A 15393-nucleotide genomic window follows, 5' to 3' on the forward strand; every position below is an offset into this window, starting at 1 on the left:
TCAACTAAAAAGAACCGTATCTTTATCAGCAAAAAAGTTAGTTTTGATATTTTTGATAAAAATGGAGTCACCCTAATTTTTATTATCTAAAAAAAAGCGCCTTCTCAAACATAAAATATCTGTTCCGGGGGTGAATCGACGAGGAATTTATCCGGACTGGCGGCGGACACTTCCCGGCACTGTAGAACTTTGACCGACCAAACGAAATGCAAAAAAGCGAAGATAAAAATGGTTTTCGGACCGACGACTAATAACTTTGTAGGAGTGCGAACTTTACTCTACGATGGTTCTATTTGTTCTGTCTCATACATTGTTAACAATGATTTCCGTTGCTCTCTTGTCTGCGTGTGTGCATTTTATAGCGAAAGTGGATCAAAGTGAGTAGATGTAGGTAAGTATAATTCTGGGATGATTTGTGTTGGTTTATAATATTATAGTAAATTCTAATTTTTCTTTTCAGGCATTTAAATACAAGTTGCTGTTCTCAACATGCCGGCCGCCATTGAAACCGTCCGTTTCAACCGACAACCACTTCGGAAGTTGATGTTGATGTTGAGGCGTCTACCTCGTCGTCGGAATCGATTGGAAGGACCGCAATCTCCGTGACCGCTCGCTTGAAGTCCTTCGAAGCCGTTCTGACTACCACGACTCGGACTCGCCCGTCCGAACCGGGGATAGTTTCGATGATACGCCCGAGAGGCCATTGTAGTGGAGGGTAGTTGTCTTGCTTCAACAGCACCAATTGACCCTTGCGGACGTCTACTGCCGGGCGCCTCCACTTGCTACGCTGGTGCAGCTGGCTCACGTAGTCCCGCGACCAACAACGCCAAAGATCTTGGACCGAGCGTTGCATGTCCTGCAAACGGGTGATGCGATTAGGGGACTGGTGAAGTAGATCAGGCTCAGGAATAGAGACAAGAGGCTCTCCAATGAGAAAGTGCCCTGGGGTCAGAACGGAGAGGTCGTTAGGCGAATCAGAAATGGGAACAAGAGGACGGGAGTTCAGGACTGCTTCTACTTGAGCAACGACCGTTAGGAACTGGTCCATTGTGAAAGCCTTTTGTCCCATGACGCAACGAAAATGGTACTTAAACGATTTCACTCCGGCTTCCCAGATGCCTCCGAAGTGTGGAGAGCGGGCTGGAATGAACCGAAAGGTGATGCCATTGTCCGCACAGTAGAGACCCCATTCCGTCGACTGGAACTGCCGCAGATACTCTTTCCGCAGCTGACGCAGCTCACGATCTGCTCCGACGAAAGCGGTTGCATTGTCACAGTGCAACTCAAGAACCCGACCGCGTTTGGCGACGAAGCGTTTGACGGCGTTTATGCACGCGGCGGACGACAGATCAGCGACGACCTCGAGATGCACGGCCTTCACCACCATGCAGACGTACAACGCGACGTACACCTTAACGGACGAGCCTTTCCCAATTAACGGACGAACGAGAAACGGCCCACAGTAATCCATTCCCGAGTACGTAAAAGCTCGAGCTGGTCTGAGGCGAAACGACGGATAAGGTGCCATAATCTGATTTCCTGTTGTAGGATTGCACCGGAAGCAGGTGACGCATCGTCGAAAGACCTTACGAGCCAACTCGCGACCCCGGAGTGGCCAGAATCGTTGACGGATGGTAGCGAGCACAAGCGACGGTCCACCGTGAAGTGTCTGAAGGTGAACTGACCTGGTGATGAGGATGCTCAGACTATGTTTAGCTGGAAGCATAATCGGAAAGCGAGTGTCGAACGGTGCGTTTAAGTTTTTCAATCTTCCGTCCATCCGCAGTAGTCCGAAATCGTCCATGAATATGTTCAGGTTTTGTAGTGCCGACTTCGATGCGACTCTGACTGTGTTCTCGGTCTGCTTTTGACTAAGTAGTTTAACTTCTGTTGGGAATTCCTGGCGCTGGGCGAGGCGAACTAATGATTTCAGCGCACAGTCCACTTCTTGAGGCGACAGCGGGGACAACACGCGTTGATCTTTCGGAAGCTTGCAGTTGTTCCGAAACCGAAAGCAGTACGCGACGAAGCGCGTTAGCTTGGCTAACTCCGAGAATGCACTAAAGATGCTTCCGTTGTCTTGTAGTAGATGCAGGGAAACCAACATACGCATCTCCTTCTCCAAATCCGTTTTATTCGGCATCGAAATCGGACACTTTGGCCATTGCTCTACGGGGAATTTGAGATACTTTGGCCCATGCCACCACAGCTTGTCGTAGATGATCTGGCTTGCAAGTAATCCTCGGGAGATATAGTCGGCAGGATTTAGATCGGTCGGTACGTGCATCCACTGCGCATCCTTCGTTAAGCGTTGGATCTCTGCGACCCGATTCGACACGAAGACTTTCCAGGAATTCGATCTGGATTTGATCCAGTGAAGTGCGATAGTAGAGTCGGTCCAAAATGTGACTGGTCCAGTGATGTTGGTGTCAGTTCGTAAGCAGTGGACCAGTTGACTCCCGAGAAGTGCTGCGCGGAGCTCCAAGCGTGGAATTGACTGTCCACGAAGAGGTGCGACGCGAGATTTCGACGTGAGCAGGTGTGAATGACGCTGGCCATACTCATCCAAAGATACGATGTACACGCAGCATCCGAATCCCTTCTGCGAGGCATCGCAGAAGCAGTGTACTGAGTACTGGCGTTCTGTATCCTTGTTCCACAGGACCCTTCTTGGAACCTGCAGCAGGATAAGCTCCCTAATGTCTGCACGATACTTCTTCCACCATACGGCTGCTTCTTTCGCAAGCTCAGAGTCCCACGACATATGTGCTGCCCAGAGAGATTGGATGAACATTTTGGCACTGACCACCACAGGTCCTAGAAGTCCAAGCGGGTCGAATAGTTATAGACCTCAAGCTCTGGAAGAGCGGGAACCTTGATTTTGAAGACGTCATGCTGGTGAGGGAACCACAACAACCCCAAAGTTTTGACGGCTTGCGAACGATTGAGCTCCAATTCTGCTGAGGTCTCCCAGAGTTCTTCTGGGACTTGACTGAGGACTGTCTTGCAGTTGGATGCCCACTTGCGAAGTACAAAACCACCGGATTTCATCATCTCCCTCAACTGCTTGCAAGTTTCGACCATCGTGTCATGGTCATCATGTCCGGTGAGAACGTCGTCTACGTAGGTGCCTATCCGTATCACTGGCACGGCCAGCGGAAAGCGATGTCTTTCGTCTGTAGCTAATTGATATAAAACGCGAGTGGCATGGAATGGCGAACTTGCAAGACCGTAAGTGACGGTTTTAAGTTGATACTTGCGGATTGGTTCTGACGGATTGTTGCGCCAGAGAATTTGCTGGAACTTTCGGTCATCTGGGTGAACCCACATCTGGCGAAACATCTTCTCCGCATGGGCGGATATGGCGAATCGTGGTAAACGGAAGTTGATGATGGTAGCAAACAGAGCTGGCTGAACTGTTGGTCCGACGTAGAGGGCATCATTCAGCGACAAGGAAGCAGCTCCACGACATGCAGCGTCGAATACCACTCGTATTTTTGTGGTCGTACTCTCTGGACGCTGGATGGCATGGTGGGGAAGGAAAAACTGTGGGCTACGCGACGCGACGGGACTCAACTCCATATGACCCAACCTCTCATACTCCTCCATGAACTCAGAATAGCTTTTACAAAGATGTTTATCAGTGAAGAACCGTTTTTCCATTTGCTGGAACCTTCGAACAGCGGCGGGGTATGAATCTCCTAGCATTTCCACCTTGTCTTCTTTGAGTGGCAGACGAACGACATAGCGGCCCGTTTCGTCACGAGTAACAGTCGATTGAAAGTGTTCTTCGCAGAATTGTTCGTCTGGCGTAAGAGCTTTACCGTCATCAAAATTCTCGATTTCCCAGAATCGTTGAAGCATGGTATCAAGCGTACCTTCTACGCAGAAGTGGCAGGACTGTGTGTCAGTGACCTCTAAGGTCGGCTGCTCTATCTTTCCACAGACGATATAACCCAGAACCGTTTTCTGCAACATGGGATAGCCAGCGGCAAGAGAGAGTTGCTGGTTTTCGAGAAGCTCGAAAAATAGACCAGCTCCGATTATCATGTCCACACCTTGGCTTATGTTAAATTGCGGATCAGCCAGTGGAAGATTTTTAGGGATCCGCCAGCGAGAGATATCGATGTGTTGACTAGGCAGCGAGACGGTAAGCTTCGGCAGTACTAAGCAGTCCAGTTGGGTCATGAAATTTTCGAAACGAGATGCGAGCGAGACGGTTACAGCATAGCGAACGTTAACTATCGATTGTCCGATCCCACTGACTGGCGAATTCAGTTTCGTTCGTGTTAAACGAAGCTTTTGGCATAGCGCTTCGGAGATGAAACTTGGCTGTGAACCGCTATCCAGGAGGACTCTGACGAGGACGTATTTGTTATCAATATCTTTCACTTTGACCACTGCTGTTGACAAAATGACTGTTGACTGCCGAGGTTGAGTCACTATTTCTGCACTTTGACAGGCAGTGTGAGGAGAAACGACATCGACCGACGAATGTGGGATAGAATTACCGCGCGACGACTGCTATCGAACCGACGAATTGATAGGTGGTGAGGCAACCGCAAGCTCCTGCGACGAAGAGCCTCCGAGGAGGTTTGGAACAAAATGCGACATTTGGCACGGCTGTGAAGTAGATGCTGCAGCAGGTTGGTACACTGTGGGCTGCTTGATTGTTGCCACTGGTAGTGAACCAGAAGCCGACGAGAGAGGTGGCAGGTGTAACAATGAGTGGTGCTTCTTAGAGCAGCTTTTGCAAGAACCGCTGCAGCAGTTTTTCGCTTGATGTGTTCCCTTGAGACAGTTAATGCACAGCCCGTGCTTCTTCACGACTTCGACCGTTGTTGTGGAGAGAGTGAACGAAACTGGTCACACTGGAACAGGAAGTGAGCGTGCTTACAGTTGACGCACTGGGTAACGTTGTCGGAAGCGACATGGGCAACAACTGATCGGGGTTTGGGATGCTTGACCTCGAACTGGGTGTTTGCCGATTGGGAGAGCTTTAAAGTTTGTACGATTCGCGATCTTCTGTGGATAAACTCGAGTAATTCTCGGTAATTCGGGTATTTATCGCCTGCGGAAACATGTGTCTCCCACTCACGGAGTGTAACGCTATCAAGACATTGACTCAATCGCTCTACTAGAAAGGCGTTCCAGTGGTTTTCAGAATCTTCGAGTTTATTCAACAGCTGTACATGACGATCGAATTCGTCGGCGAGATCTGCAAGTCCCTGTGCAGACTCTTTTTTCAGTGAAGGAATTTTAAGTAGGGCAGAAACATGCCGTTTCACCAGCAGGGTGGTGTTTTCAAAACGTTCCTTCAACAAATTCCATGCAACAAGGTAATTGTTGGCGGAAATCTCGAGCGAGGAAATAACACGAGCCGCTTCGCCAGAAAGCGCTGCTCGCAAGTAATGCATTTTCTGCACTGCCGTAAGTTGCACACTCGAGTGAATAAGCGAGATGTATAGATCGCGGAAAGAAACCCAATCATCGAGATTCCCAGAAAACTCCTTCAATTTTATTTCCGGCAGACGAACGCTCGGCGAGATGGGAACAACGGACGAGAGTGGTTGTGCCGGAGCGGGGGGTGGTACGGGTGGTACGGTTTGTACAGGGATTTTACTTTGCAATGACGCTTTAAGTTCATAATAGATGGCTTGAAAGTCTTGCCTCTCTTCAGCGAAATCTTCTTCATTATCCTCAAGAACCTCAATTTCATCTTGAGTCTCCTCAAATTCTCGCCATAGAGCATCAAGACGTTGAATGCGAATGACAACTTTGGCAAGTTTAGTGGGATCGAATTCGTCGTCAAAAGTTTTTATTAATTTTGCAGAACCAAAAATGTTGGTCCGCCGACGGTATAAAATTTTCAACTTTGTTTGTTTAGACGCTTTTTGCTTTTTGGGCGTCATTTTTGCAAAACCAAACGTAACAAAATTCACGTACCTGTACTTTCTGCTACTTACTAACACCTTGCCCTGACCTCCCCTGAGCTGTTCTAGATCCGATCGATCCGCCGATATAAATGCTGCCACTGGTGGTCACCAAATGTTGTCGAAGATGGTGATAATTTGCCGCCGACGGGGTAGAAGAAGCGACTTGGTTGCGATCCACTGCCACGGGCGTACCACTATCCACTGGGGAACACAGGTGCTGCTCGACGATGACGAGCGACGGCGATAATGACTGTTGCCACCCTTACGGATGCTGTTGGCTGGCCGAATATGATCGGCGATGACCACGACGACGACGACGCTGATGATTGCTGCTTGTTTTTAAATAGTTTATTTGACACGGCACGATACAATTTATGTTTAACTGAGCCAAGTACATTTTTTTTTAAATTCTAAATTAGCAGGGAAAAGAGGGAGGCCTTTTCTTTATTCTCGCGGCCGACTACGAGCTAGTGGGGATTTAAGGTGAGAGGAGGGGAGTTACAATTTTGATTTCAACTATATTGAGTTATACGATTTATTTATTTGTACATGGCTAAGCAGTGATGTTCTATTTGAGCAGTTTGGACTGAGGTGTCTGCGTGAACATGAAGATGCCGAGTCTTCGTTTGGGTGTCTCCAGCTTAGTGTATCATCTTCTTTCAGCGTGTAGCGGGAATGGTAATCTAACAAATAGATAGAAGAGTTTCATATTTTAATACCAGCGTGTTTTATGAACACGTATAGCTGTGTCATGTACTGGAGATCACCGCTTCCCAGAATGTCTCTAACGGGTACGTTCGGTTGTTTTCCTCGGGCTCGAAGGGAATCTATAAGCTCAGACCTAACACCACAGTATTCGGTACACGACCAAACAACATGCTCGATGTCATGGTAGCCATCGCCACAAACGCAGTGATTACTGTCTACAAGCCCTATACGAAAGAGATGCGTGTTTAACGTATAGTGATTGGACATAAGCCTGGACATCACGCGAATGAAGTCCCGACCTACATCCAACCCCTTGAACCATGCTTTCGTCGATACCTTAGGAAAAATGGAATGTAGCCACCGTCCCAGTTCATCTGAGTTCCATGATGATTGCCAACTGTTGAGTGTTCTCTGACGCAAAATGCTATAAAATTCATCAAAAGCAATTGGTCTTTCATAAATATCGCCGTCAATAGCACCCACCTTAGCTAAAGAGTCAGCCTTTTCGTTACCCGGAATCGAGCAATGAGAAGGGACCCACGCTAAGGTAACCCGGTAATTTTTATCTGTTAAAGCACTTAAAAACCGCCGTATTTTCCCCAGGAAATACGGGGTGTGCTTCACAGGCTTCATTGATCGCAGAGCCTCAATGGCACTGAGACTATCTGTGAAGATGAAGTAGTGGTCTATGGGTAGGGTTTCGATGATTCCAAGAGAGTACTGAATAGCAGCAAGTTCTGCGACGTACACGGAAGCAGGAGCATCGAGTTTGTAGGAGGCGGTAAAATTTTCGTGGAAAACACCGAAGCCAGTGGACTCATCTAGATTAAATCCGTCAGTGTAAAAGCTTTTATCATAACTAACATGTTTAAACTTATTGCAAAAAATCTTAGGGATCTCTTGGGGTCGCAATTGATCCGGGATACCAGAAATGTCTTGTTTCATGGTGGTGTCGAAGAATATAGCATTATTAGAAGTAGCTAAAAGTGCGACATTGGAGGAATCGTATGAAGAAGGATTAATATCTTGAGCCATATAGTCAAAATATAAAGTCATAAATCTGGATTGAGATTGAAGGTCGACCAACCTCTCGAAATTTTCAATTACTAATGGGTTCATAACTGTGCATCGAATTAGCAACCGGTAAGAGAGATTCCAAAAACGATGTTTCAACGGAAGAATACCCGCTAGCACTTCAAGACTCATCGTATGGGTCGACTGCATGCAACCCAAGGCAATACGCAAACAACGATATTGTATTCTCTCTAATTTTATAATGTGCGTGTTCGCGGCGGAGCGAAAGCAGAAACAGCCGTACTCAAGAACTGACAATATCGTTGTTTGGTATAACCTTAGAAGGTCTCCTGGGTGAGCACCCCACCAAGTTCCGGTAATCGTACGAAGAAAATTAATCCTCTGTTGGCATTTTTGTGTCAGATACCTAATATGACAAGCCCAGGTGCATTTGGAGTCGAACCAGACCCCGAGATATTTAGCGACTAAAACCTGAGAGATCGTTTTACCCGTTAGTAGGAGCTGCAGCTGAGCTGGGTTATGCTTCCTAGAAAAAACGACCAGCTCAGTTTTCTCCGGAGAGAATTCGATACCCAGCTTAAGAGCCCATTCAGACAAATTGTCTAAGGTATCTTGCAATGGTCCTTGCAGGTCGCTAGCCTTGCCACCAGTAATGGATACAACGCTATCGTCTGCAAGTTGCCTTAGCGTGCATGAATTTGCAAGACATTCATCGATGTCATTGACGTAAAAATTATATAAGAGAGGACTTAAACATGAGCCCTGGGGGAGGCCCATGTAACTAATTCGGGAAGTTGTCGAATCGCCATGTGAGAAATACATATGCTTTTCTGACAACAAATTGAGCAAAAAGTTATTCAAATAAGGTGAAAGTCCCTGCGAACGAAGTTTCGCGCTTAAAACTTCTACAGAGACAGAGTCAAAAGCCCCCTTAATATCCATGAACGCAGAAGCCATTTGCTCTTTTCGAGCAAAGGCTAGTTGAATTTCAGTAGAAAGCAACGCTAGGCAATCGTTCGTCCCTTTGCCCCGGCGAAAGCCAAATTGAGTATCTGAAAGTAACCCGTTTGTTTCGACCCATTTGTCTAACCGTAAGAGGATCATTTTCTCCATTAATTTCCGGAGGCAAGAGAGCATCGCAATCGGCCTATATGAATTGTGATCAGAGGCAGGTTTCCCGGGTTTCCGAATAGCAATGACTTTTACCTCCCTCCAGTCATGCGGAACAATATTTAGCTCAAGAAACTTGTTGAATAAATTCAACAAGCGTCTTTTTGCAGAGTCGGGTAGGCTCTTCAACAGGTTGAATTTTATTCTATCTAACCCTGGAGCCTTATTGTTGCACGACAGGAGAGCCATTGAAAATTCCAACATCGAAAATGGAGGCTCTTCCGTAGTTACTAATAACGCGTCGCGAAAGGTTTTCTGTTCCGGTACAGAGTCTGGACAGACCTTTTTGGCAAAATCGAGTATCCAGCGATCTGAATACTCCTCGCTTTCATTCGAAACGTCACGGTTCCGCATGCGCCTGGCGGTATCCCAAAGAGTGCTCATCGCTGTTTCCCTGGACAACGCGTTTACGAACCGCCGCCAGTACCCGCGTTTTTTCGCCTTTACTAAGCTCTTCATCTGCCTGCCCAGTGCCTCGTACTTTCGAAGCAGGTTGACAGTGCCGTACTCCCGGTAGTCCTTATACGCCGCGGACCTTCGCGCGTACAGCTCAGAGCACTCTTTGTCCCACCATTTGTTGGGAGGGCGCTGTCTAATCGTTACCCCGGGTATCGGTTTCGTCTGAGCTTGAGTCGCGGCGTCGATTATCAAGCCAGCTAAGAACGCGTATTCTTCCTCCGGAGGAAGTTCCTCGTGAGTCTCGATAGATTGCGCTATAATAGACTCATAACACTTCCAATCAATATTACGTGTAAGGTCGTAGGAAATATTGATTGGGTTCGGGGGAGTTGAACCATTAGCAATTGATATAACGATTGGAAGATGATCACTACCGTGGGGATCGTTGATTACTTTCCACCGGCAATCTAGCTCTAGTGATGTCGAGCAGAGGGATAGGTCAAGCACGCTTTCACGTGCTGAAGGATTAGGTACACGTGTCGCTTCCCCAGTATTCAAAACTGTCATATTGAAGTCGTCGATCAAGTTACAGATTAAAGAAGATCGGTTGTCGTCGTACAGCGACCCCCATAGCGAACAGTGAGAATTAAAATCTCCCAATATCAAAAAAGGCGCGGGAAGCAACTCTGCTATATCAGTGAGATGCTTCTGTTCAATCCGCGCGGATGGAGGCATATATAACGAAACAAGGCATAGGTCTTTTCCATCCATATTCGTTTGAATGGCAACGACTTCAATATTCGAGATCGAGGGGAGGTCGATTCGGAAGAAGGAATAGCACTTTTTAATCCCTAAAAGTACCCCTCCACCGTGTGAGTCTCGATCTCGACGAATAATGTTAAAATCGTGGAAATTGAGTTGATCGTTTGAATTGAGAAAGGTTTCACAGAGCGCAAATGCGTCACAATTGTATGTATTTATCAAATGAGAAAATAGATCGAATTTGGGGATGATACTTCTGCAATTCCACTGTAATACAGTGATAAAATTCCTAACCTCTTTCGCCGTATTAGTCATCGAAAGATATGATAGCTGAAATGAGGGGCAAAGTTGCTGCTAGTTGCATCAAAAAGGTTTTCACTGTAGGAAGAAGGGCAAGAAGAATATTTTGTAGGGGATCTGGTATGTTGAATGTTTTAAATATCCAGTCCACAATATCAGAAAATTTTATGAACCCTGTTTCTATTTTATCTTCTGATCGAGAAATGGGTGCCCGAGGGGTTTTTGGTGCCCCAGGAAGCGGTGGGTACTCCTGGTTTGATTTAAAATTAAAACCGGGAGGTACTTGCTTCGGTTTTTCTTCACCGCTTCCTTTTTGTGTTGGCTTATTGGTCATTCCGCTAGGGGTTATCTTGCGACCTTTGCGAGAAAGATTAGGAGAGTTGATCATTCTCCTCTTCCTAGATCCTTCTGGCATGGCATAAGAACACCCTTCGACGGGATCGTCAGATGTACCCTCATCGGTTGGCAAAAAGGAAAAGATGTTTCCTGTCGAGGGTGGCTCAGCACTCTTCAGCATTTCTGCGAAAGAGCGCTTTGATCGTTCCTTGAGGGAACGCTTTATTTTTTCCTCGCGCTGTTTGTACGCGGGACACGCCGAAAGGTCATGCCGAGTTCCCTCGCAGTAAAGACACTTTTCAGTATCCTCACTGCAAGCGGTCTCAGCATGATTGCCTCCGCACTTGCTGCAGCGTGCCTTGTTGCAGCAGTAGGTGGCTGTATGACCTAACTGCTTGCAGTTTTGGCAATGCATGACCCGCGGTACGAACAGGCGTACAGGCAGACGAACCCTGTCCAAAGAGATGTAGTTCGGCAGTGCGGATCCGGCGAATGTTACACGGAAGGAATCCGAAGGGAAGAATTTCTTCTTCCCTTCTTCGATGGATACTGAATGCAATTGCTTGACATCCAGTATCTTTACATCTTGAATCAGGGGGTTTTTGAAGCAGCCAACCCCGTGACGCAAAATGTCATCGACCGTGAGGCTTCCTTCGGTAACCACACCGTCGATCTCCACGTCCTTGGCAGGGATGTACACGCGGTACTCTCTCGTGAAGAGCTCGTAGCTAGCAATTGCGTTTGCTTGCTTCAAGCTACTCACAACAACTCGCAGTTTGTTCGGTCTAACCTTTGTAATTTCGGTTACGTCCGAAAACTGTTTTGCCAGGTCCTTGCCGATTTGAATTATATTTAGAGGCTTCTTTATGGGCCTGAAGTAAACTACGAACGGACCTTTCGAAGCATCTGGGTAAGCTTTCACCCGTGTTGCCGGTACCCTTGGTACGGGGCTAGGTAGCGGGGAAGGTAGAGGGGAATTGATGGGGGAGATCTCAATCTCTTCCCCAGTTGTTTCCACATCCAGGAATAGTTGCACCTGCATGTCGTCCATTTTGCGGGAGCGTTACGCTCTACCGCACACAAACGATAAATATTCGAATGTGGGGGGGGGGGGTCAAATAGTTGCTATTAAATTTTAAAAACAATTTTTCAAACTACAATGGATCAAAATTAAAAAAAAAGGCAGTAATACTAATACTAATAACAATAGTAATAATAATAAAAATAATAATAATAATAATAATAATAGTAATAATAATAATAATAATAATAATAGTAATAATAATTATAATAATAACAATAATAATACTATTAATAATAATGATAAAAATTCTAAAGTGAATACTTCACCGAACGTCTAAGTCACGACCTCACGGCTGATAGTAGGATTAATCGAGCGTCTCCGCAGAACAAACAATGACGATCCAGCTTCGTGTTGTGACACAGTGGCCGTATCCTACACGCGACCTTGTAGATGCCCCTTGTAGTTGACTTCCACTCGCTCGATCGTATTATTCTTGCTGATATATCAGCTGCGTATCGGATCACTGGCGGGGTAGCCTGCCCCTACCAGTGTGCAGAAGATGTTTCTGCCGATAAACTACCGGCTATTGTTATCGCGCAGCACAAGAAATAATCGACAAAAAAACACCCGTACGATAACTCGTGTATTGTTATTTTGCAAACTCAAACGGAGATGAACAATTTGCGTCTAATCGAGACGAAAGGGCAACAAATTTCTGCTTACCGCTCACGAACGGCAACGACAACGATGTTGCTAATTTAGCCTGTCCGCGGCACGATTTGTAGCTGAAAGATGTTTCTGCTGCTACTTAACGGGCGGACGACAATCGATGTCGAGAAGATTTCGACACATGTGGCGAAGAGGTTAGCTTCGCTGATATAAGGTTGGCCAATCTGCGGCGACGATGGTGGCAGCGGGAAGATGCTTCTGCTGCTAACAGTCCGACTGAATAGCTAGTTCCGTACCGCTGGGGGACGACAATCGATGACTGGAACCTTCCGACTCACGTGGTGATGAGGTTAGCTCCGTTGCAACTTCACTATCCCGGGTTTCGGCACCAATGTTCCGGGGGTGAATCGACGAGGAATTTATCCGGACTGGCGGCGGACACTTCCCGGCACTGTAGAACTTTGACCGACCAAACGAAATGCAAAAAAGCGAAGATAAAAATGGTTTTCGGACCGACGACTAATAACTTTGTAGGAATGCGAACTTTACTCTACGATGGTTCTATTTGTTCTGTCTCATACATTGTTAACAATGATTTCCGTTGGTCTCTTGTCTGCGTGTGTGCATTTTATAGCGAAAGTGGATCAAAGTGAGTAGATGTAGGTAAGTATAATTCTGGGATGATTTGTGTTGGTTTATAATATTATAGTAAATTCTAATTTTTCTTCAGGCATTTAAACACAAGTTGCTGTTCTCAACAATATCTTGCAGATATACTATAAACCTAATAACAGCTGTTTTTGCACAAAAAATTAAATACCGCTAAATCGACGATCTGGACCACTGTGCATTGGTTGTTGTGGGCAAAGCCAATGGTGAACCTCGCGTATGTCTGGACCTCAGACGAGTTATTGAGGCGGTGTTAAGAGAGCGTTTTCCCATGCCAATAGTTGATGAGCTGCTAGCAAGAATAGGGAAAGGTGCTGTCCGTAGTAGACTAGGCATTCCTGCAGACCGAACTAGCTATCGAGTCCCGCGATAAAACGACGTTCATTATGGGTCGAGGACTCTTCCGTTTTAAAAGGCTTCCGTTTGGTCTAGTATCGGCTCCTGAAATATTCCAGAAAGTTATGGATGAGATTTTGACAGGAGGCGAAGGTACAGTTTGCTATCTGAATGACATTTATGTTGGAGGTGAGATTCAAAAGCAGCACGATGATTGTTTAAAACACGTAACAGATGCTCTTGAGGGTCGTGGTGTCGCTCTCAACCAGGACAAATGTGAAATAGGCGTACTTGAGGTTCAATTTCTGAACCATGTCATCTCGGCTACAGGTATTTGTCCATCACCTTCAAAAGTAGAAGCTCTGGTCTCTTTTCGTCGTCCTGAAAGCGCAGCCGAGGTAAATAGTTTTTTAGGGTTGGCCAATTACATGAACAAATGAAATTCATAATTCGGCGACAATTGACGAGCCACTCCGTAGACTGACGCAACAGGCAATTAGATTTTGTTGGGCAGAAGAACAGCAGAAATCGTTCGACGTTATCAAGAGCGCTCTGTCAAAATCAGTTAGTCTGGGGTACTACAACGTCGATCTCACAACTTCGGTGATGGTAGACGCAAGTCCTGTAGCTTTGGGTGCCATTCTGATTCAAACGAACGACTGTGGTGTTCACCATGTTGTATCCTACGCATCTAAGTCACTGACTGACACAGAGAAAAGATGCTGTTAAACGGAAAAGGAGGCGTTGGCAGCAGTTTGGGGAGTCGAGCGTTTTCAGATGTATCTTTTGGGGAAACATTTTGATTTAATTACTGATTGTAAGGCATTGCAATTTCTTTTTATCTCTTGGTTGAAACCATGCGCTCGGATTGAGCGACGGATGCTTAGGCTTTAAGCTATTGATTATACAGTCAAACATATTCCAGGCGAAAAAAACGTGGCAGATGTCCTATCGCGACTATCAACTCTAAACCCAACACCGTTCGACCGCTCGGAAGAGCTATTTGTCAATGAAGTCGCTACAGCATCAGCAACCAACGTAGCGATCAGATGGGAGGAAATCAATGGTGTTTCGAGAAATGATGAGGAGATACAACTGATTTTGAAAACGCTCAGCGACGGGAGATTATTCGAGCTGCCTCTCGCATACCGTATCATTGGGCCAGAGCTGTGTCAAGTGGGAAACATTTTGATGCGAGATGATCGTGTGATCGTTCCGCAATCTCTCCGTAATAAAGTTGGATCAGTTTGGTGGCCTAAAATGGATGCCGATATTGAAGGATTTGTGAAGAAATGTAGAGGATGCACGCTCGTGTCCGCTCTTAATGTTACCGAGCCTATGACTCGCCAAGATCTACCATCTGGACCATGGGAGGATGTCGCTTTAGATTACTTAGGTCCGCTTTCCGAAGGCCAATACCTGTTAGTAGTAATAGACTACTATAGCGAATTCTTTGAAGTATGTGAGATGACCAGTATTTCACCAGAGTCTACCATAGCAGAACTTACAGTCATATTCAGCCGATTCGGATTTCCTCTGACCTTGACAGCTGATCATGCTCCTCAGTTGAGCGAAGAATGTCACGAATTTTCAGTGTTCTGCCGTACACATGGCATCGAGCTAATCAATACAATACCTTACTGGCCTCAGATGAACGGGGAAGTAGAAAGGCAAAATAGGACGATAGTGAAATGACTTCCAATTGCCCAGGAACTCGGTCAAGATTGGCGAAGTGAATTACAAAAGTTTCTTCTTACATATCGTGCTTCCTCCCATTCAACGACTGGTCGATCACCTGCTAAGCTAATGTTCGGCCATAAGATTCGTACTAAACTTCCACATCTTCCAAAATACTGTGCGAATGACGAAGAAACGAGAGACCGAGACAGAATTCAAAAGGAGAAAGGGAAAGAGTACTGCGACAGGAAGACAAGAGCTAGGGAAAGTTATTTGCAGGTGCGAGATCGTGTACTAACTAAGAGGATGAAGAAAGACAGTAAGCTCAGCACGAAGTTCATAAATGAAGAATTTATAATTATGACCAAACAA

General features: G+C 46.2%; 3 protein-coding genes across 3 annotated transcripts; all 3 read right to left on the minus strand.

Annotated features, from left to right (window-relative positions):
• Positions 1-517: 517 nt before the first annotated feature.
• LOC129719943 (uncharacterized) lies at positions 518-2794 on the minus strand. The gene has a single exon (XM_055671352.1). The coding sequence runs from the start codon at positions 2792-2794 to the stop codon at positions 518-520; it is 2277 nt and encodes a 758-aa protein (XP_055527327.1).
• A 23-nt stretch (positions 2795-2817) lies between these two features.
• Positions 2818-4188, minus strand: LOC129719944 (uncharacterized). The gene has a single exon (XM_055671353.1). The coding sequence runs from the start codon at positions 4186-4188 to the stop codon at positions 2818-2820; it is 1371 nt and encodes a 456-aa protein (XP_055527328.1).
• A 635-nt stretch (positions 4189-4823) lies between these two features.
• Positions 4824-5912, minus strand: LOC129719945 (uncharacterized). The gene has a single exon (XM_055671354.1). It carries the CDS (start codon positions 5910-5912, stop codon positions 4824-4826), a length of 1089 nt encoding a protein of 362 aa, XP_055527329.1.
• Positions 5913-15393: the final 9481 nt, after the last annotated feature.

The sequence above is a fragment of the Wyeomyia smithii genome, chromosome 2 (assembly GCF_029784165.1).
Source record: "Wyeomyia smithii strain HCP4-BCI-WySm-NY-G18 chromosome 2, ASM2978416v1, whole genome shotgun sequence".
In the NCBI taxonomy this organism is placed as follows: domain Eukaryota; kingdom Metazoa; phylum Arthropoda; class Insecta; order Diptera; family Culicidae; genus Wyeomyia; species Wyeomyia smithii.

Excerpts from the sequence above, each read along its gene's own strand:
- LOC129719944 (XM_055671353.1), bottom strand. The coding sequence starts at position 4,188 with ATGACCCAACTGGACTGCTTAGTACTGCCGAAGCTTACCGTCTCGCTG.
- LOC129719945 (XM_055671354.1), bottom strand. The coding sequence starts at position 5,912 with ATGACGCCCAAAAAGCAAAAAGCGTCTAAACAAACAAAGTTGAAAATT.
- LOC129719943 (XM_055671352.1), bottom strand. The coding sequence starts at position 2,794 with ATGTTCATCCAATCTCTCTGGGCAGCACATATGTCGTGGGACTCTGAG.